At 37.8% G+C, this 23,863-nt stretch overlaps 1 protein-coding gene across 1 annotated transcript in view; it reads left to right on the top strand.

Annotated features, from left to right (window-relative positions):
• The window catches only part of LOC121944083 (nuclear receptor subfamily 5 group A member 2-like), a 36,174-nt gene extending 17,119 nt beyond the window's left edge, over positions 1-19,055 (top strand). The window contains exons 5-7 of the mRNA XM_088077231.1: positions 5,735-5,854; positions 9,329-9,476; positions 13,687-19,055. Of these exons, the coding sequence (XP_087933357.1) occupies positions 5,735-5,854; positions 9,329-9,476; positions 13,687-13,940 (522 nt within the window). The 3' untranslated portion in view covers positions 13,941-19,055. The remainder of the gene's footprint in view (positions 1-5,734; positions 5,855-9,328; positions 9,477-13,686) is intronic.
• Positions 19,056-23,863: the final 4,808 nt, after the last annotated feature.

Consider the following 23,863-nt stretch of genomic DNA (forward strand, 5'->3'; position numbering starts at 1 on the left):
AGAACAAAGCTGTACATGTTTTGCCAAGAAAGCCTCGCACAGAAAGAGCTGTTTCCCTGGACTGGATAATTACATTCCATGCAGGCGATAACGGGGAAATGTCTGCTCTCCGGCGCTCTGCTCTCCCCATGTTCATCTACATTGTTGCTAAATTGTGAGCAGAATGGAAGCTATTGATTTTTTGCAGTTGTGCAGTGTGTTGACCTTCCATTTACCTATTAAACATGGAGGATGCTGCTGAGGACGTGCACACATTGAATATTTCATAATTGTTCACCCAACGGCAGCATGCAGGAGACATCCAATTTAAAAGTAATATGTCCAAGAAGGTTTGAAAATAGGTGTAAGAGATATCTACTGTGAGTACAAAAGATAGCCCACACTATTTGAAATAGGAGAGGCAGTTAAAAGACTGCAAAATATAGATTTTCTTTTTCTCTGTTTTTAGATATTAAGTCTTCATTTGTTCGGTAGACCCACTATGTTACATTTAACCCCTTGAAACCTGGGCAAACTGGCCTAAATTCTTTCAAGAACATAAGAAGAAGGCAAGGAGCAACTCTATAAGAAATATAGATAGATATACCCCCAATATGGCAAATAAATTAATGAAAGTTAAGAAGATTTCATGAAAATGAGCAACAAAAAAAGTAAAAAAAAAACAAAAACATGACCCGAAAAATATCTAAAATAACATATAAATATAAAAATATAATAAGAATATAAGATATATTTATATAATATTAAATGTTAAATTTCTGTAACCTATTTTAAAAATGTAATTACAATAAATAAGTAGAACTACTTATTTACTACAAAAATATTGACATTTTTCCTTTTTTTATAATTCTCTCCTTAATAACCTTTATTATTTCTTGCATTTTTCCAGACATTTCTTGCCAAGTTTCTCATCATCTTCCCAGTGTAATTCTAACACCATGCTATATAACAGTTAGTGAAGTTAAGCTGCGGATTGGCTGAGTGGAAAGTGTCAGGGAGGTGCTGCTGAAATGCGGCTGTATTTCTGCCGTTAACCCCCACAGGTGTATTGATAAGGTGCTGCAGGTTTAATTTTTTTTGAGTGTGATTATGTGCTGACATCAGCTTGTCCTTAGGCCACCGGAGTTTGTTGTATGTTTGTGTTTGACTGTTTAAATCAGTTCACTGTAGCTATGCACAGATTTTACATTTCCAAATATACAATCTATGTCTGCTGCCAAATGAACAAATACTGAACTCTGCCAAAAGTCCCTCCAGGCCGACAACTGCTTTGCTGCACTCAGCGTCTCACGAAAGAACACTGAACATTGCTCCACTGCTCTTCAGTGAAGAGACACAATAGTAATAATTCTAATACCACTACTACTACTACTACTACTACTACTACTACTACTACTAATAATAATAATAATAACAATAAAATTAATACTAAGAAGTAATAATAACTATTGTTATTATTCTGATTCTTCTTATTCTTCTTATTTTTCTTATAATTATTTATTTTTAATTTTTTAAATCAACGAACAAAGCAAAGCAAAAATAGGAAATAATAGAATACAATACAACAACAGAAAACCTAACAGTCCAATCGAACAAAAGCAAGATGAAACGAGGTTCAAGTTGGGATAAAAATACAACAAGAGGAAAAATAATGCAAGATGCTGGACACATAAATGTCAGCATAAAGTAATACAAAAAAATAGACCAAAACCAACAAAAGCAATAAAAGCAACAGAAGCGCAAAGTAAAAGGTAATAAAATATGAATAAAATAGGTTAAATAAATAAAAAATAAATGAAAAGGAAAAAAAGACATAAAAATAATGGAAAGAAATCTTTTTTGAACTAACACTTCCACACCAGCAAAAGACACTGACAACACAATTTTTTAGCCTTAATTGATAATTCCTCAAGAAATAACAAATGATTTGATTAGCAAGCATGATATAAATGTGTCTTGTCTGATACGAGTGGCATTGTTGTGCCTGGGTGTCTGAGGCTTCAGCTTCGAATGTTCGATCATAGATCAGAAATCCAACTTTTGGGTCCTTTGTTATTCAACCAGTGTATTTTTTAGTTTCATGTATGCATGCGCAAGAGAGAGCACTTGCACCAATATTTTGTATTACTAATGTGAGTCTTTAAAGTAGCCACAGCTAATATAGTGGAGTAAAAAGTGCAATATTTCCCTCTGAGATGTAAAGGAGCATAAAGTAACATAAAATGGGTATAAGTAACTCAAAATTCTCTAAATTTTTATCTGTGCAATACTAATTAGTACAATTTTATTACATTTGATATTTATTTTATTTAAGAACACAATTTATAGCCTAATTAATATGGAAGAAAAACCAACAACGCAGTTTTAAGGTTAAAAAATGTGCCAGAATGCATAACCCCTTCCGAACAAAATAGAGCTTGTTCACTGAGATAGTTCTGAGGGCTGATCCCTCCCTGAAGAGGTCCAGGCTAAGCCCCCAGTGACCTCAGATTCAAAAAACACCCTGTCTGATACTGTGGGCTGTTTCCACTCAAAGCAAGCTAAATGTAGACTTCCCGCACCTTGTTGCAGACACAACTTTGTTTTTACTCGAATGGATTTTTAAACGTTGATACTGATATAATATATTTGTGCCAATGTTGCTAATTCCAAACATTTCTGTTGATATGAAAAGTCCACAACAAAGTTAGTCTCTGTTGCTCAACTGGAATACTGTCAGCCATCTGTGGAGGACAGAGGATGAGAACTATAACAGGAGCAACATAGAAACCACAATACGAACAATTCTGCAGTCAATTTCTGTTATACTCAGCATTGCACAGAGTGTAAGTGAAGTCGCATTATAAAAGTTTTGTTGTGTGTCTTAAGGTCTTGTTAAAGTTTAAATAAAATGGCATTAAAAAGATTATAGGAGCTGCTCTGTTTCTAAAGTTGTTTAAACATACAAATATGTACCAAATGTTTCAAATTCACTGGTCAGTGTGGTGGTAAAAAGTTCATATTGAGGCCTAAAATAGTGTGGAGCGGGCTCTGTAAAGAAACACAAAAATGCTGCCAACATGGAGCTCACTTATTAGGGATAATAAAACAAATATATGAACATGGATATTAAAAACCATCAATAAGCAAACAAACAACCAATAACAACAAACAGTAATAGTAATGTATGATAAGTATTTTTAAAAAAATAAACAGAGGAGAATAAACATAAGATGGAGTACATGTATTGTTAAAAGCATTTACACTCAATTATTCCTTTGAAACCCGGATAAACATTAATTTTCATGTCCTATGTTCAGATGCTCTTTCACAAGTTTTGACCCTTTGAAACTGGAGCAAAGGCAATGTCCAACTTGGTAATAAATGTGCCTCAAATTGCAAGAAATAAGTAAAAAGTTACAAAAAACTTCCCTAAAAATATCTTTTTTAAAAAGAGGGGAGGATTATTGGAATATTATCCAAAAAAGGGAAAAATGTCCAGAAAATTGTACCTATATATACAATAATTATATATATAGGTACAAATATATATATATGTATATATATGTGTGTATATGTATGTATATATATAAAATGTTCTGCATTACATATTGTCTCTAATTTTTTGCTCATTTTGGGGCCATGTCTTGTTAAGTTGCTTGTTGTCGTCTATCCATGTTTTTGAAAGAAATCAAGCCAGTTTGTACAAGGGGTTAAATAAGGAGTGTCTGAGGCCTATGGCAATTATTCCATGTTGCAGGTCCACTGTAAGAGAATGACATGTTTCCTAGTTCAAGTTCTGATTTGGGGAATGTGGAGCAAGAAGCTATTCTGTGAGCAACTACCAAGATTATTAGAGTTCAGAGTTAAAGGGGATAATAATAGAATAAGCAATTTATAGCACCAGTGTCTTGTGTCCTGTCTTTCCTCTATGCTTTTATAATGATGACCTCTGGTCTCCTCTCACTGCACCACCAGCAGGATCACGATGCACACTTTTAATCTCCTGATCAGAATTTGACTGTATGGATTTGGAACAAAACAGTAAAAAAAAAAAAAAACATGTAACACTTCATTGGCTAATGTTACCTGCAAGTTGCAATAATGTTTGAAATAAAACATTTTAATCAAATGTTCAAAGAGTGATTTAAGGATGTTTATCATTTCAAATAATGTTCCTACAAGGTTAAATGCTGACATAATGTTATACCTGCAACATTCTGAGGATGTTTTGGTGATGGTGATGTTGAGAGGTGACAGAGCATAGGATGTTCTTTTCATGAAATGTTCTTTACTTTAATAACATTTTAGGAACTAAAGGAAAACTGACTGCTGAAAAGATTACTAAAACATTGCATTGGTTGCATTGTAGCGTTCTCCGAACATTTTTAGAACCAAAATTTGCTAGCTGGGTTGACAGATATGTAAACTGATCAACATCAGTCTGACCCAGTTCTGAATTTGAACACAGACACAGAAACACTGAGTATCAGCCCTCCTCCCCATGCTCAGGTCTTTTGAGGGCTTTTTCAGAGTGATTTTTTGGCTGCAGCTCAGTGTCCAACTCCTCTTGGAGAGGAAGCGCAGGAGGTCGCAGAGACCTCTTGCTTCCTTAACCCCTTCCTTTATCATTGACTATAAACCTAGACCCCACTGCTGCACGGGGCCAGATGAGTGTGTGGCCAACAAGATTGGACCCTCTCCTCTGCACATGATAGATAGTTTGATTCAGGCGGACAGTAATTCTGTCAACTCTCTGTCAGATGAATACGTGTCTGGGCCTATTAGCAGCTGCGACTGCAGAATTACTGACTGCCGTGTCCTTCAGCTTACGGACAATATTGCAGTGAAGCGGGGGGGGGGCAATCTGAAAACACACCCATCCCCCATTGCAGAGCAGATGTGACTGGGAGGTAGGTGTGTGTGTGTGTGCGTGTGTGTGTGTGAGGGGGGTTAGAGAGAGGTGAACAGGTTGAAAAGGTCTCAGACGATGCTTGTAAATACACAACACACGACATGGCAATAACACATGAGCACACGCTCACACAAATACCACCGAGCTCCATCTCTCCTCTCCTTTTTAATTTTACCTGTTTTTCTCACATATTTCTGATACATTTTATTAATTTTAAATCTGACAAGATTTAGTGAGATTACACATGACAGGAAAGCAGCCGTGTGCAATAATAAACACAAAATGATGGAAACAGTTGAACAATATTGAAAAAGAATGTACTGATTTTGTGCTTCCATACAACCTGAAAACATGAGGCTGTGGGAGACTGTGACAGAGGACTAATCAGGGTTAGTCGCAGGATTCAAAGAAAATTTCAGCATTTCGGTAACAAAGACAGAGGACACCTCAGACGTGGTTTAAATCTTTGAAACCTGGATCGTCTTTTCTTTTCTTATGCTGCATTCAGAGGCCTTTCCCAAAAAGTCCAGAATACTTTGTTTATAGATATCATATATATATATATATATTTAAAGACATTATTAAATTTTAATTTAATTTAAGCATGTTTTTTCAGGTCATTTCCTTGTTTTTCTTCTTGGGGGGATTTTCTTGTACTTTTTTACTAATTTCTTGCCAATTTCTGGGTCATTTCTTCTTAAGTTGATCAACGCCTTCTTTATGTGTTTTTGAAATAAACCATGTCAGTTTGCCCATATTTCAAAAGGTTAAGATAATGTCTTTTTTTTCCTGTCTCTCTCTGTATCTGTCCCTGTGTGTGTGTGTGTGTGTTTCCTGGAGGTGGGAGATCAAATGAAGCTGCTCCATAACTGCTGGTCTGAACTTCTGGTGCTGGATCACATTTTCAGACAAGTGCAACACGGACAGGAAGACAGTATCCTGCTGGTGACCGGCCAGGAGGTAACGACTCCCTCACACGGCTTCCCATCAGCACAATGTTCAGTCTGCTTCATTCACTCGTGCCGTACTTCATTCAGAATGTGGTTAGAGAGGGGCTGTTCTCCAAATCTGTGGACCGTCATTCCAGTGTAGCGTCCAGATTGTTTCATTGTGTTTGATCGAGTAAATGTACCAGCTGTAAAACTAAATAAGTGAAGGACTTTGGAATCTTTTTTTTTTTCATTTTTATTTGTAAGGTTTGAAGGTTGACACTAATGCTAATATATTTGAAGCCAATGACAGTCCATGCTTTGCAACAAAACTCAAAATATCTTTCTATGATTTATTTTTTTAATGCCCCAAACTTATACTGCGCTTTATATAAAGTTCCCTGAAGAACTGTGTGAGTGTATCAGCCTCTGAAACAGATGAAAGAGAAATTCTTTTTGGGTTAGTATCTTTGTGAGGCATGATGACCCACCTCACCTATCCAGTGGGAGGAGCTGATTTGCATTCTTAAGTGCAAAACAATCTTTTTTTTTTCTTTTTTTTTTTTCATATTTTGGTGTTTCATGGGGAGACTAACAGTGACTAACATGTCATTTACTCCATGTTAACCCCCTGTATCAACGTATCAGTCGGAAGCTTTAGGGCAGTCATCACAGAGCTGATTAAATGGCTGGAGTGAGGTGAATTTATTCATGAAGACATTTTTTTATAATGGTGCTTAACTTTTGATGATAGAGAGGCTACTAATGAGGAGATTTTGCTGATGACCTAATGAACACATTGAGGACAGCGTCACCACACGGCAAACCCGAGACCAACTAGAGTAGGCTATCAAAACTGACATATTTTGAAATATTGACCAATGAATGGATAATAATAATAATAATAATAATAATAATAATAATAATAATAATAATAATAACAACAACAACAACAACAACAATAATAATAATAATAATAATAATGAATATATGAATAAATGAATACATACAAATAAAACAATTGATTAATTGAATTGAATTGAATTAATTAATATAAACAAATTCTATTTAACCCATACACTGCAGAGTTGATGAATGAGTCAGTGAAATGCTACATACACATATTTTGGTGTTCTTTTTCTGTGTGTTTAAAATAAAGTACAGGCATATGTGTCAACCTGACAATGGAACACAAAGGCAAGGATTGCAGGAGTCCTACGATGATTGTTTTTATTTTGAAGTTGCCTTTATTTTGAAAAAGTGAGACATAACTTTTCAAAATCATTAATAACACAATAATCATGGCAACAAATCAGTGTCATACTTTGGATTTGAACTATTAAATTACATCGCCACTATAAAAAAATAAAATAAAAGGAGAATTAAAATAAATAAATAAAATCAATAAAAACACACACACACACACACACACACACACACACACATATATATATATATATATATCAGACACTCAGAAATATATAAAAGACTCACCTTGTACCCCCATACCTTAAAGGGGAACATCACCTTAATTCAGAATTCCAATATGTTATTTCCATGGTCTAAAAGGTTCAGTCTCCAACATATGATGTCATCAAGTACAAAGTTTGGGATGCATCTGGAATCCCATACAAACATGTTATTTAGCAGGCTTAAACAGTGTGTGAAATTTTGTATGTATGTGAAGTATGTCCAAAATTATTAAGATACCAACAGAATGTGAATTCCAAACTATTTCCGGTGAAATGTAGCAGTATGCAAACACTGGACATTATGCCAGCATAAGTATCCCACAATACAAAGCAGTACTGACAGCAATATTCATAAGTAAGCACTCAATACCATTCTAGAGGTAAATAACTTTGGTTATGAGTCTTCTTCCAGATGTGCAATTTAGGAAACACTGCTGTGTATGAAGTATTGTGGTAGGGGGACCATTGCAGATGACATATGATATTTCATGATTACTCAGCTTTATTATGAGTACAACATGCTTTTTGTTAGCCCTGCTAGTGGCGTGGCTGCAAGGATGTCAGTCAGTCCACAGCCTTGATCCAGGATGAAATATCTCTGTTTGGGTGGTAAGCCATGAAATGAGGAACACACATAAACATTCCACCTAAACATCAGCCTGTTAGCATGCTGATGGTAGCATTGAGCTAATTTAAGCATTATCTGGCAGCAAAGATGCCTGCAGAAGTAACATTATTCCTACAGATGTGATGAAAAACCAAACATTGGAGAGGTTTGTCATTAGATGCCTGTAGAGCTGGGTTTGGAATTGGTTACTATGGTTATGTGTCTTTATTCGACAAGTTGGTTCTCAAGATATGGCGAGATAATTACAGCTCAGTGCTTCCAAAAAGAGCCATACATTTATGTACACAAAAGTATGTAGAACACTGGTTCACATACAGCATATGTAATGCAATCTTAATGCAGTGTTGGACACGGGAAATGATTATATGAACCCAGGACATTTGTTTCCATTTTTATACCCAAATTAGTTTTCCTCTATTGTAGTGTTCTCAGTTCTGGAACAGAAAATGCCCTCATATACTCAAAACATCTCCCCAGCTGCTTTCTGTCAGTTACAACATCTTTGCCAATTGACTGTCTATGTTGCAGTTCCAGATATTATATTCTATGATACTCAGTTTATGGCCAAATCTGGGCTCCAAAAGGCTTCCGGGTGGCTCCCCAGCCATTTTCTAATTCACAATAAAAGTGATTCACGCTGAGAATTATCTTTGTACATCTAGTATACATAAGGTGCCATAGTGCATAAAACAGCATCAAAATATAGCTTGTTTATTAAAAAAATGTGCCAGTGGAGGATCCCCACACCCTCTGACAGAGGTCCTAAAATCCTAGATATGTCCTAAAATCCTAGAAACATCCTAAAATCCGAGAAATGTTCTAAAATCCTAGATATGTCCTAAAATCCTAGAAATGTCCTAAAATCCTAGGAATGTCTTAAAATCCTTGTAACATGTAAAGGGCTGCTGCAACTGGCCCCAGGCTTCATGTTATTTTACAAAAGTTGCCCCCAAGCAAAGCAAGTAAAGTATCACTATCCAATTAAATCACAAATATGAATTTCAGCACTATAGTTTTTGGATTTGATCATGTTAACTGTTATTTTGGAATGTTTTAGACCATAGAGATAATACATATGAATTTGGAAAATAATACTATGCAACTGATATTGATCAATAAAGTTAATTTCCCCAACTATAAAACTGGAAACTTTCCCAAGGCTGTGAGACTCCTCAACTCCTCATTCAAGGCCAAAAAGATGTAGCAGAATTTAGGATCTACAATATTTCATTTCTTCTTAAACCACGTTTAAGAAAAATAACAATATATCTACCTTGTACATTGTACCTTGAAATGCAGAAGGAGAGAAAACATAGTGAAAATCTTTAAGTCCTTCAAAAAAGCCATGTTTGGGGTTTGAATTGTAAAGTGCCTCATTGACCTAACCAGTGGCCTGTTTTTTCAGGTCGAGCTGTCATTCATCCTGTCCCAAAGCGAGGCAACTCTGTCCAGTCTGGTCCAGAGAGGTCAAGAGCTGGCAGCTAGGCTGCGGGCGCTGCAGCTGGACCGCAGAGAGATCGCCTGTCTCAAATTCCTCCTCCTGTTCAACCCCAGTGAGTCAGCCTCGTGTTTGTGTCTCATTGTTGTGGTGAATGTGCGTAAGGTGTAGCCTGACATGAATTGTTGAATTGTGAGTCAGTAGTCAACAGCCGTCACATCTGATATTTTTAAGAAAGAGAAGCTGTCGACATAGCTTCTATCTGACTTATGTTGAAGTTCATATCAGGTCTGAAACGGGTCAAAGAAGAACAACAGTATTCTATGGAGTCTCTTCCTTTAAGTCCAAATGGAGGTGATTAATCCTGGTTTGACCTGTGTGCTAATAGCTGTGGGAGCTTACACGTGCAGCCTCTAGATTGTGTGCTTTCAGAAGAATAGAGGGTTTTGATTTAAAAATCTAACATCTTGTTGGGGCTGCAGGGCCATACTGATGCTGTGCTTTGGCGGAATTTGAATAGCAACACTGACAATTTAATGAAAAAATGTCACAATTGAAAATTATCTGCAGTCGCTATTTATCCGTAAGGTTACAAACGTTTTCCAAACTGGCCTTTTTCCCTGCGATAAATTCACTTAATTAAATTTCTAGGGTTGACAAAAGCCAATATTAACAAAGACATCCTCCTCCATTGTCCACTAATGGCATTCAAAAGAAGCGTAATGGATGGGTCTATCATTCGATGGCAGGACCGACATTCATGTAGCGGCTTGTGCAGATGGAGAGAGCATAGACGTGGCTTGCCCAGATTCTCAGAAGTGTTTGCTGTTTAGCGCTGGCAAGCGGGGAACAAAGAGCTTTTGAATGGGAAGAGCACTTGTCATAGACGGAAAATATTTGCTGTCTTTGCCTGCGGCTGCTTTGCTCTCGCTCTTGCTCTCCCTCATCTTCAGAGTCAGGTTTGTCGGGGGTAATTTAATTGCCCTTAAGCAGTTTGAAAAGATGATTCAGAACATTGATTCAAAACATTTAATTACTGTGTGAATGGATTCTCCAAGATGGGCTCAGCTGATGCTGAATGCCGGTCCACCGGAGGGCTTGGCTATTGTCTCTCCTTCTCTCTCTCTCACTCACACACACACACACACACACACACACACACACACACAGAGCCACCCACACTCCATGCACTCACCTTATTTCATACTTAAAATAAAGATACAGCATACAAATAAAAGCTAGTATCTAGCATTCATATCTTAAATGAATGGTTTACATTCAGTGTTCAGACTGTTTTATTTCTCCTTGCTTTCTCACTCTTTATACTACTGTAGTTGCTCTGAGCGTCTAATATTGCCAAAAATGCATTTATATTTGAGCGAATTGAAAACCTGATGTTTCTCATACAGATGCTAAAGGGTGTCTTGTGTGTCTGTGTCAGATGCAAAGGGGCAGGAAAAAAGTGAATAAGTTGCAAGAGATCATCAACATCTCTAGGCTGTCTTCCTGCTGAAGCACAAGTCCGTGCTAATAGCCACGGTCATCAAATACCGCCACATGGTCAGTGATTTCAGCATCAGACAACAACCCCAAAAGCCACCTTTCATGGCAGTATGATACAGCAACACATTCTCATCCCAATTTGTAACATATCGCTGCTTTAAAGTGGACTTCTGAGTCTACATGCTATGCACTAGGGTATCCTTCTATATCTGCTATTGACGATCCATGATTGCAACCAACGCCGGGACGTCAACAAACCACATGCTGGCATGGATGGGATTAGGCAGAAGAGGCACATGTAAGAAAAAAACCCATCACATTCAGACAGGAACCGAACACCGGACTCCTGCATTAAGTACGGGATTTGTTGGTTCCATCCACCACATCCTCCCACTTATATCACTTTGTTACCGGCAGCGTTTTAACCTGATGCCATACAGAGGTGTATTATATGCATGCAAATGGTTTAATCCGCCAGCGTTCTCAATTGACTCTGAGCATCCACGTATCATGCTGCCATAGCAGGTGTCATCTGCTGAAAACATCCAATGGCGTATCATGTGGACTCAAGTGTGGCTTTTGGTGTCGGGATCTTACTCCAAAAGCACTGCAGATGCAGCAGTATTTGACAACTTCGGACATGTGAGCGTCTAAGGAAAGAGGGATGTTGTATGCTGTAAAGCCCTCTGAGGCAAACTGTGATTTGTGATAATGGTCTTTATAAATAAAATTGACTTGAATTGACATGTCATGGCAGTAGGATACATTTCTGGATGGCATCAGCTCAGCTTAAAATGCTGCTGGTAAGGAAGTGGGAAGTCCCTATGGGGTAGACCAGAGGGATGATAGATGGGTCCAACAAACCCCAGACTTCCCCTTGGAGTTCACTTTTCAGTTCCCATATGAGGGCAGAGCCAAACCGTGGTGATTTTTTCTAACCTAACTACATGCTTTTGTTGCACATGGAAATAAATATAAGGGTCGTTTATTGACAGTGTAAGCTTAGTTTGAAAAAGACTGCATGTTTCCAATGAGCAGAAACAGTGCATTTCCTGTGAAAACGGATGTGTATATTGAAAAGACACAATGCATTTAAATGACATGCCTTCCACAAACGTCAGCAACAGATGCAGGAGGATACCTAGCACATCATATGTAGACATGAACGGCACCGACCAAGCTAGTATGTAACGAGTTGGGATGAGAAGGTGTTGGCCCATCTTACACCTGGCAACATAAGAACAGAATAGTCTCATAATACCCTGTTTACAAGCACAAAGACCTTCAACAAGACTCTTTACCAGTGCCAGTACACAAACTGTGCCAATACACACCACATATGTATTCAACCAAAGTGATTAAACGACACACAAAGTCTCAACACAAAACTTTAGCCACCAAAAACTACAAACTGAAGTTACACACCAAAAGTAGCACACAAATAGATTTCCTTGAATACAAAATAATAGTCACCAAATCATCCTCATACAAAAAACAGACCTAGCTAGGATACAAAGCTTGTACACGAACACAACTTACGTATGAACCATTGCAAACTAATCAACTAAGCTGCTGAGTTGATGATGCTCAACACAACAGCTAGCCTACAGAAAGCTACTGTCTCACCCTTTGTACTCATACTGTGAACTTTTACATTCTCTTGATGATAGTTGCACATTTCCGAACAACTTAACATTTTGCAAACACACACTTAACTAGAAGTTAAGTTGCCGATCTTGCAAAGTTAACAAAAGCGAAAACTAATTTATGAATCCACCGCAATCCACTGCTCCAAAATTGAATGGGTCTTTCTTGGCTCATGCTTTCAGCAAGTTGAAGGAAAATTAGGCCTGGAGGTTTTCCTTGATCTTGCTAACAAATAAACCAAAAAACATTTTCTGTCCGTCTCATTTTATTTTGCATTATGTCTTTATACTTTTGCCCTGTCTTTATTCTCATCCCAAGTCATCACACGTTGCTGCTTTGCAGTGGACTTCCCATCTACATATTACGTTTTAGGTATCCTTCTGCATCTGTTTTTGAGACATCAACAAACACACATGTTGGCACAGATGTTTAGGATTAAGCAAAAGAGGCACATGGTAGGGTGTAAACAAAAAAAAAAAAAAATCATATTCAGAAGGGAACACCGGACTCCTGCATGAGTTTTTTTTTTTTTTTTTTTCAATCCATCCACCGCCCCTCCCACCTGCCCTAGAGGTACCTTCATGTTTCTCATATACTGTCATTACGGGCAGCATATCAACCTGATACCGTCCAACACTGTATCATATGAACATATAGTAACACTGTAAATGGCTATGTCAAGTCACGTTCTCAGCTGATGATGTCCAATGGCGTAACATGCAGATGCAAAAGATGGCGTTGTGACCATATGCCAAAAACACTGCAAAACTGGCAGTATTTGACTTTGGAATGAGAATGGGCTGTTTTTTTGTAATTCACAAATGGGTCAGAGTCCTTGCATGTACAAATCTATTTTGGAAGTAAAACATTTTTGATTCTGATTCTGTAACAAAGCTATTTTGCAGACAGAAGTTTTATCAGTTGTAGTAATGGGAACCCCGTGTCCCAGCCTACCAGGAGAATCTAATGCCGAAGTGTGAGGTACAGCACAACCTCAACAACTGTGTTGTTCAAATTTTACATGTGTCAGCTCAAAGTTGAACAAGTTAATGTTTTTAGTTCACAATTTGAATAGTGATGTTGTGTATAACTGCACCCACAGCCTGACTCAGCCACATGTCACCTGATTAATATTTTTCCCCACTGAATCATATTCATCCTCTGCATGTGTGCAGATGTGAAGCTCCTGGAGGACCAGGCGTTCGTGGAGGGCGTCCAGGAGCAGGTGAACGGGGCTCTGCTGGAGTACACCCTGTCCACTTACCCTCAGTTCCAGGAGAAGTTCAGCCAACTGGTGGTGCGGCTGCCAGAGCTACGCTCCCTCAGCACGCAGGCTGAGGACTACCTGTGCTACATGCACCTGAGCGGAGAGGTGCCCTGCAACAACCTGCTCATTGAGATGCTGCACGCCAAGCGAGCGTGTGTGTGAAGGATCCTCGTCATGTGTTGTTGCTCTTGGTGAGACTGTGTGTGTGGGAGGGCAAGTGTGAGTGAGATGAAAAAACCAAATGAAGATAGACAGGTTCATATTGAGTCATCTTTGCGAGGGATTTTGTTTGAGCTGGAGAGGAGAAAAAGTTCTTTGGAGTTTGGAATTATAAAGGTCCATCTGTACTCAAGGTAGTTTTAAGAGTTTGAATGTTAATGGTTTATATCATGCAGAGCTACATTAATGTGACCTTTCTAAACTGGATTTTCTACCCTGTTTTCAAAAATCTAAAATTAGAGGTGCCTGTAGAGTTGCATTATATCCTCTTTGACCCATAAGAATCCACTGAAAAGATTTACATTCCACAGAGCTGCCCAGCAAACATTTAGACTCAGAGGAGGATGGTCAAACACTGAAATGTGTTGATCTTACTTTTAAAAAAATAGGAGACTGACTGCCTTGAAAAAGGTTAAGTAAATATAACTATTCCTACATTATGTCTATTCTATATTGATATGCTAGGTTTACTTAAAATTTTGTTGCATTTGCTTCATTTTGTGAAGTCTGCTTAAAAATGACTATTGAAATGAACATGTTCTTTGTTATGGCAAATTTAAGCAAATCAGGTTAGTGTGACTTAACTGAAGAGTTGTGCTTACTCTGTAGTATTCAGGAAACTAATTGCATTTGATAAATAAAGTAAGGATTATTTTCATTTTAACAAAACGCCTTTCTGAGCATCTTAAGACAAAAACCAATGTATTTGGAAACAAACGAAATTGCACAATCAAAACAAATCCAGTAGTATGCCTTATAAGAAAAAATCTTTAAAAAAAATTGAAATATTCAAACTTAATCTCTCTCTTTGACTTTCCTTAAGAGGACTTCATGTCATGTCATTACATCACAAACATCAACACTCAATCAAGCTTCAACCAATTTGTAAAATAAATGAAATATTCCATCAAACTTGCATTTTATGCACAGGCCTGCAACTGCGATAAACTAAACAACACTGTAAGTGTTAACATGTGTATTCTGCTGGTTGCAAACTTTCAGTTACACATGTTTATTCTTAAAAATGTTAACAAAACAGAACTTGCAAACTGTACAGATATCCTAAATCCTCCACATGCAAAATCGTTTTCGTCATGGAACAAAATACATAAAACTGTTTAAGGCCGACTAACTTGGTTAATTTAAAAACTTGTTGCTGACTCTTAAAACTAACTAGTTCATTTCAGTCGTCATTTTCATGTTCCAACAACTTCACAAGTTAATACAACTGAAATTTTAGTAAATTAGATATGGAACAAACATAGAATAAAACTAATAGGTAAATTTACTTCCTTTATCAAAGTAGCTTCCCAGACTTCTTAAATTAAGATCAGCCTGTAAGTTTACAGTGAACCTGCATCATTGCTGAGCAGTCATAAAAACATGGTGTCAAAATGACTGTTAGGATATCTGTCCCCAGCTGCTACCTGCATCCTTCTGGAACATCCACACCTAAATATTGCTCTGATATCACTATAAAACTGTGTTCAACTCCACTATAGGATTCTGTTGTGAAATCTGGTGCTGGGTGGCCTGATGTCACATCACAAACTGGGTGTTGAATGCTTGCTGGGTGAGCTAATGTGCACCTATCCAACAAATTTTGTAGCTTCTTTTCAGAGAATGAATTTAAGTGTTTAATTATGCATTTTTGATCCAAATTTCAGATGCAACTTTATGATTCCAATTTCACCAACGCTGTTCCTAGATCATTTATCTTATTTTTTAGATGAAGACAGACTTCAGGATAACAAGACACACTCAGTACGTTCACATGATGTAAGAAAAAGTTGAATCGTGTCGCTAGTCCGACTAAAACTGGACTTTTAAAATACATTTAAACATGTTAGTCCAGCTGAAATCGTACTAAATTTAATTTCTCAAAGTCAGGCTAACACACCTCAATAATGCTCTTGGGGACTGACTTACTCTCTAATGTAAACGCCTCAGTCGGACCTGAATTGGTTTAAGCATTATGCACATGCTCCGTAGTCCCTGTGCCGGTTTTGACCCAGAAGTTGAATAGCATAAAATTGTAGAGGAAAGCTGGGAAAACCAAAAGAAGAGGAAGAGAAGAAACAAAATAAGTGTAGAGAGCATATACGAAATGTACAGCATTGAAAAAAATATCCTTGTTGTCTCCATTCGACATGCAACATGTTTGCCGCTTGCTAACGTGTTTGGTTTGTGACGTAATAGGTCAACTGGAAGAAGGTCAGATAGCAACGAGCTGAAAGAGGGCATATCGCCACCTACTGTGGCAGAGTCAGACATACGTCCATCAATAAATGGATTCTGCCCCAGTGCTTATATTCTTGGACAAGGACAGTAGTCCAATAAATGGCCAAATGGAGCTATAACCGCAGCTTGACTTAACTGTGCATGGAAACGTACTGACTGCGGTCTCCTCAGACTAGACTAGCACTTATGTTTGTATCACTATATTTTTTCTTTTTGCCAACACTGTTAAAAAAAGAAAGAAAAAAAGAAATATGAAAGCTCTATGCGGTTCAAAATAGTTTTGTTTTAATCTATTTAGATGTTAATATATGGATATATCAAAGCCAGATATGTTCAGAAAGAGAGAATGCAAGGGACAGAAAGACAGATAAAACAGAGGGACACAGACAAAGAAAGGGGGAGATGAAAAAGCAAGTGACACCACAGACTGCAATGCTTTATGGGTAAAAAAACAAAAACAAATCAAAGGATGCCAGAGCAGAGAGTAACAGATAGGAGAGAAAAAAAGACACATCAATTAGGAAGACATGAATGACAAAGACAACATTTTTCTCCCTTTAAGTAAATATGTGAATAACAAAAGGAAGCATTTGTCAGTACCAAGGAGCCACACAGAGATGACTCAGGAGGGAAAAGATGCATCTGGCAACATTTGGTTTCAAATTTCTTTGTAAAATTTAAAATTTGTAAAATGCCCTGAGAAACAATGGATCCTTAAAAAATGAAGGTGTCACATTCACACACACATTTGTGTCACTTTTCAACACACTGTACTGTATGTGGACTAGAGATTGACTGATCTGCGCGTCTGCAGATACTGATATGGTTTGCACTGAAGCTGCTGTGTGATGGGTTTTGGTACCCATAATTAAAATTATTTAAATCTCCAAACTTTATGTTAAATAATGTTAATGCTTATTTTTAGTAAGTAGTCAAAAAATCCCACAAAAAACCCTAAACTAACATTGTCTTTCAGTACTTTATGACTTCCCCAAAAGCCAACAACAAAAACACAACAAAACACAACCCCATCTTGTAGAAATTTTGTGAAATGACAACCTCTTAACACTGCACAACATGGTGGTAAACATATCTTCATATTACAGTTCATATACCTTATGAATCAGCAGTCCACAAATGATGTTACAAACTTTCCGAAGAGTTAGTTGGCGTCATGCTCATTTGCAAAAGCACTGACAAAGTGGTGCTATTTGACAATCCGATTGAAAAGGGGCCTGGATTTTTGCCATTGGCTCAGTAAAGTCGTGGTTACATTTAGGCAAAGAAACACGGTGAGAACCTTACCAGAAGAACCAGTATACCGCTTAGCACTAAGAGCAGCCTGCGTGGTGGCATGTATTGTGATGAAATTGTGTACCTACACCACTGACATCATGCCTTTTGAAAGTTAGTGAGGATCCTTTTTTCGTAGTGTAAACACTTATTCCCAGCTTCAACATTGCCACGCAATGGCTGGTGGTTTCTGTCAGGAGTGGTGGATAGGTCAAAAAACACCAGATTTCCAACCAGGAGACCTCCATCAGTGTCCTGTTTGCAACTATAATCAGTATGGCCCATCTTCCCAGCTCCTTTTATTACGTTGTTACTAGTATCATTTCAAACTGACCCTGTCCAACGCAGTATCATATTTTTGCGGCAGGTTCGTACCGACTGTATTATAAAATGATGCTGTTGGACGGCATATTATACCATCACAACAGGTGTTGTTTGGCTCACCACCGGCATAGCACATCACCAGAAAAGGTTCCATCCGGCCACATTTTAAACTGATGCTGTCCACCAAAGCATCACAACACCGCGAAAGGTGGCTGTTGATGTTGGTGTCTGACACCCAAATCACTGTCCAAGCAGTCATATTTGACAAGTTTGAAATGAGAACAACATTTAATAGATAATATGATGTCTATGATGATTATTTGACAAATATATGTTCCCTATAAATAGTTAAATAAATAAAAAAGTTAGTGTTCAATACATCATTTTGTTTTTGAGTGTAACCATCCTGAGTCGCTTATCTCTACTAATAACAGCATCTGACATATTCCTGTATAGTTTACAGCTGTCTGATCAGCATCTGATCAGACAGCTGGTGGACATCCCTGCAAACCTTATCAGTCATATAAACACGATCAGAAAGCTGAACCCTGTGTATTTGTAGCAGGCAGTGATTAATCTGTGGCACTTACTATGTTGAAAAGTAACACTATCGGTCCCCAGATTTATGAAAAGTGACACACCCTTCATAAAAGCACATGACTCTCAGCGATGATGACAATGTTACTGATATTCAACTGAAAAAAACACACAGTCAAAGCAGTGTTTGTAATATTGTGCAGCTCAACTTTCTCACTGTGGACACTGAAAATCATTCCTTGTTCGTCCATTTCAAGGTATCGTAGACAATCACTCCACCTGCCTTAACTTAATGTCTGCCTGAAAACATACACAAACACACCTTGGTTTTCCAGTTGAGATAGCTGTGTGTTCTCACTCTGTACAGTATATTTATGTTGTGAAGTGAATATCTTACTGCAAGATGAAGATACATTTCAACTGAAAGAGTTCTCCGCTTTATGTTGAGGCCAAATCGCTACTGTTGTGGAACTGATTCTCTTGATATTGCCTTTGTTTTTGCTCTTTGTTAACTCTTTTTTTTCCTGTGAGTTGACAGTCCCGTCTTAAACTGAAGTGTTTTTTTTCTCCCAAAAGACCAAGTGACCGAGGCATTTTGTTTTCTTTAAATATATTTTATTGTAATAGCATCAGACCAATAAATTTCAGTGAAGTAAAGCTCCACTTGTGTGTAAATTATTATTTCACAACATGCAACGGATGTGTACAAGATTCATACAGCAGTCATAATGTGGCTGATATTTAGCCTTGTCCGACTTTAAGAACGAGAAAAACTATTCACTTAGTCATCTACTGATTGGGGGGAATTTAACTGCCCATACTTGGATAGGCTATCCTCTGCCCCGCCACCTAATAGTCTTGCTGTAAAAACCCTCAATAATTTGATAAAATCGAAACGAGCGGTAGATATCTGGAGACTTCCGCATCCATCTGACCGTGATTATTCTTTTTATTCTCACATGCACAAATCATATACATGGATAGACTATTTGTCTTTAGTTGATTCTAGACTAATCCCTAAAATTGACCACACCAGATATCATGACATAATAATTTCAGATCACAGTCCAGTCTATCTCAACCTTCACCTGTCTCTCCCCAGGCGTGCCTATAGCTGGCGTTTCAACCCCTCTTTGCTTGCAGACCAGACATTCAGACAACACATTACAATGCATATTTCACAGTTCCTTGAGACCAATGACAATAGCAAGGTGACTGATTCAGTATTGTGGGAAACACTCAAAGTGTACATCAGGGGACAGATTATTTCTTATGAAGCAACACGGAAAAGAGCTAAGAGAAGCAGATTGGAAATGTTTGAGAAAGAACTATCAGCTGCAGAACTGACCTACAGAAACTCTCTGCTCCTGTCAGATTACAACAATATTCTTAAATTAAAATATGAATACAATGCTATTTTGGGAGAATAGGTCAGCAATCTTTTACTTAAACTTAGGCAGAGACACTTTGACTTTGTTGACAAACCACTACGCTATTGGCTAGGCAGTTGAAAGGAGAACAGGCCAAACGAGCCATTTACAAAATAAAGTCTAGCTCTGGTCAGATGCTTACAGATCTAAAGGAAATCAATTAACGCTTTAAAGAATTTTATTCAGATATTTACCCCACAAAATCAACAGCTACACAAGGAGATATTAATCAGTTTTTCAACTCCACAACTGGACACAGCTTTTCGGGAGAATTTTGATTTTGACTTTTTGCTGTCTGAGCATCAGGAAACAATCAAATCAATTCCCACTGGAAAGGCGGCAGGACCTGACAGGTGTGGGCCAGAGTTTTATAAAGCTTTTTGAGATGTCCTCACACCAGTATTGTTAAGAATGATTCATGACACATTTAAAAACAGGAATCTCCTATCTTCCTTAATAAAGCAAATATTTGAAATTTATTAAAAAAAAAGATAAGGATGAAACAGACCCTGGTAGTTACAGGCCTATCGCTTTACTCAATTATGATCTCAAAATAATAACAAAAGTAATGGCAAAGGAAGATATTCCTTTTGTAATGTCCACAAAATTCTCAACATCCTTTATGCCGAATATGGTGAAGAGGATAGAGCTGCCATATTGTCTTTAGATGCTCACAAGGCGTTTGATATTATTGAATGGCCTTATCGATTTGCAGCACTTAAGAAGTTTGGCTTTGTTGATAAATTTATAGAATGGGTCAAAATATTGCAAACTAATCCAAAATCCTTCATATTAACAAATGGGGATCCAACCCACTCTCTCTGCAATGTGGTGCTCGCCAAGGGTATCCACTGTCTTCTTTACTGTTTAACATTACATTAGAGCCTCTGGCAATTGGCATCAGGGAACACCCAGGCATCAAAGGTATCAAGCTGAGTGGTACAGAGACCTGCATGGCTTTGTACACGGATGACCTCTTGGTCTGTTTAGCTGACCCAGCAGCTGTTGCCATCTAACTGAATTACATAAATTCCTTTGGAAACATTTCTGGCTATGTTATAAAGTGGGGAAAAAGCGAATTCATGCCATTAGAAGATCAATTTACAGATTACTTCTTAAACAATTTACCTTTTAGGGTTGTGAAGGATTGTTTCACTTATCTCGGACTTAAGCTGACCAGGAACCCAAAGCATCTCTTTAAATTTAACTTTACAAAATCAGTAGAAAAATTGAAAGTGAATATTGAGGCCTGGAGAATGTTACCTTTAGCCATGATTGAACAAGTTAATGGTGTCACAATGGTGAGCCTGCCCCAAAATCTGCCCCTATACTTAAATGAATAAATCCTTCTTTAAGAAGCTTGATTCTGTCATCTTTCCCTTTATATGGGGTAATAAATCACATAGGATAGCAAAGGCTCACATCCACAAATCCCTCAAAAAAGGAGGTCTTGGTCTTCCCATTTTAAAACACTACTACCGGGTTGCTAACTCCAGGGCTCTTGTCTACTGAAATTACATAAAGGCAGAAACAGAAAACATTCCTTCATGGTTACAGTTGGAAGCCTCTGCTGTCAAAAACTCTTCACTTTCTTCTGTTTTCGAATCCTGCCTCGGTAGATAAGTCAACACAGAAAAGCTTTGTAATAAAGAATTTCATACGAATATTAAATCAGATTAAAACTGCTTGCCGGACTGTCAGTGTTTCTGTTTATGCTCCCATTTCCCAAAACCATTTATTTATGCCTGGACAGCTGGATGCTGTGTTTACAGTCTGAAGAAATAGAGGTATTAAAACCTTTTTTAGATTTGTACATTAATGGCCAGTTTGCATCATTTAAACAATTAAGCACCAAGTTTAAACTCCCTAACTCTTTTCCACAATCTCCAGCTTAGGCACTATGTTAAAGAAAAATGCCCACACTTTGAGTCCTCTCCCACTATTCACCCTTTTACTGAGAATCTCCTGCTCCCTGCAGATTCTGAGCAGCTAGTATCAAAATTTGTAAATATCTTTTTGAATCCAGTGTCATCAAAACATATTAGGGAAGCATGGGCCATTGATTTGAATTCAGAGATAACAGCAGAGTTCTGGGAGGAGGCTATGTCACGGATCCATTGCTGCTCCATTAACTCACGATACAGGCTACTCCAGTATAGGGTGATGTATAGACTGCATAATTCAAAAACAAAACTGAGCCGCATTTTTCCATCAGTGTCTCCTAAATGTGACAAATGCTCCTCAGCTGAAGGATTACTAGCACATCTTTTCTGGTTCTGCCCTACTCCAACCAATTTCTGGACTGAGATATTCAAGTGGCTTTTGAAAGCCTATTCTAGAGACATTCTGCCCAGTCAAGAGCTTGCTATCTTTGGTTGCTCTACAGGCACACCTGAGTTGTCTTATGACTTACAGGCTGCTCTGGATTTAGCAATACTGGCTGCTACGAAGCTCATTCTCCTGTTTTGGAAGTCTACCTATCCACCGTGTTTTAAGCAATGGCTTAAGGAAATGTTGTCTATCATACAGATGAAAAGACTGCGCCTGTATAAGACTAATATGAAGAGCAAACTCTTTTGCATAATTTGGGTCCCTTTTTTAACTCAGTGCAATATTACTCCACCTCCACTGAGACTTAGACCTGTCTGAATGTGCGAATAAGTCCAATGTCTATGTTCTCATTTTACCTCACTGGTTTATATTGTCACATAATTGTTTTAAAATTGAAAAATAAAATATAATATATTGAGAAAAAAAGAAAGAAAATCAGTTATATATTAAAACATCAAACCAACGTTTTAGAAACAAATCAATACTGGAGAGTCATTCAATGTCTCTATAAATAGTCTTTTTATGACATTTGTAATCTCCCATTAAAGTTATGAAATGTTGATTTAATTTTTTTCCCCCATATTTTCAAGGAGATAAACATTTCATGGGAGAGCGAAAGTTTGTAGAGAAAAATTGATTTGTGTCTCAAATGTCCATCTGAAAAAATGTCTAAAAGCAGAAAATGTGAATCATGTTGTACAATACACCATATCTGACTACTAGAGGCAAGGGGTCATTTGGAGTAAAGCAAGCCCAACCTGCAGGCAGCAGACAGAAGGTGTGGTTTTAGTGGTAATGACTAACACTGAAATTAATACAAATCTGGATTAACCCTTTGAAACCATAATAGGCATAGCTTTTCTTTTGCTGCATTCATATGCCTTCACAAGTTATTTTAACTTTCAAACCAACCTAAGCAAATTGGCTTACTTTATTTTGAAATCATAGCAAAAAGGCAATAAGCAACTTGGTAAGGAGTTTAGAAAATTATTACAAAAAAAAAATATTTGACAGTATTATTATTTTTCCAGGTCATTTCCCTCCTTGCTAATTTTGGTTTGAACTTTTTTAGGGTATATTCTTTGTACATACTACAATTTATTTAGTTTTTTGGATAATTTCCTACTATATTGCACATTGCCTTTTTGCTTTTTTTTTTTTTTTTTCAAGAAATCAAGCCAATTTGGTCAGGTTTCAAAAGGTAAATGCATGCATAAAATGCTGATTATTCTACAATTTAAGGTCAGGGGTTGATAAAATAGTTGTCTTCAGTGCACTTGGCTCAACAGGCTGCTTTGTGGGTAAAGCCCCACAATCACAATGTCAAGTGCCCCAAGTGAAGGGAACAACAATACACATGCCCAAAGCCAATGGCAATAGAAGCAGATGGCACAAATTTGATGCCAGGTGTCTCTCATTCCCCTCCTGTCACACTGCTGCAGTGTTTTTCCACTCTCCCTCCCTCTGCTCCACTCTACCTGCCAGCCACGCCCATCTTATCAGCCCAACTCTGCTCACCTGCCTCACAGCTGCAGCTCATTACAATCAGCCCTGCATATAAGCCTCTCCAGCACTCTCACTCATTGCCAGATTGTTCCTCAGCGTCATGCAAGACTTTCCAGCATTCATCTCCTGTCTGATCTCCTGGTGCCGACTCTGCCTGTTCCTGACCTGCTCTCCTCGTCTGCCTCCCGGTAAACTCACCTGCCT

This window comes from Plectropomus leopardus, chromosome 4 (genome assembly GCF_026936395.1).
Source record: "Plectropomus leopardus strain MGB_pleo_1.0 chromosome 4, ASM2693639v1, whole genome shotgun sequence".
NCBI classification, from domain to species: Eukaryota; Metazoa; Chordata; class Actinopteri; order Perciformes; family Serranidae; genus Plectropomus; species Plectropomus leopardus.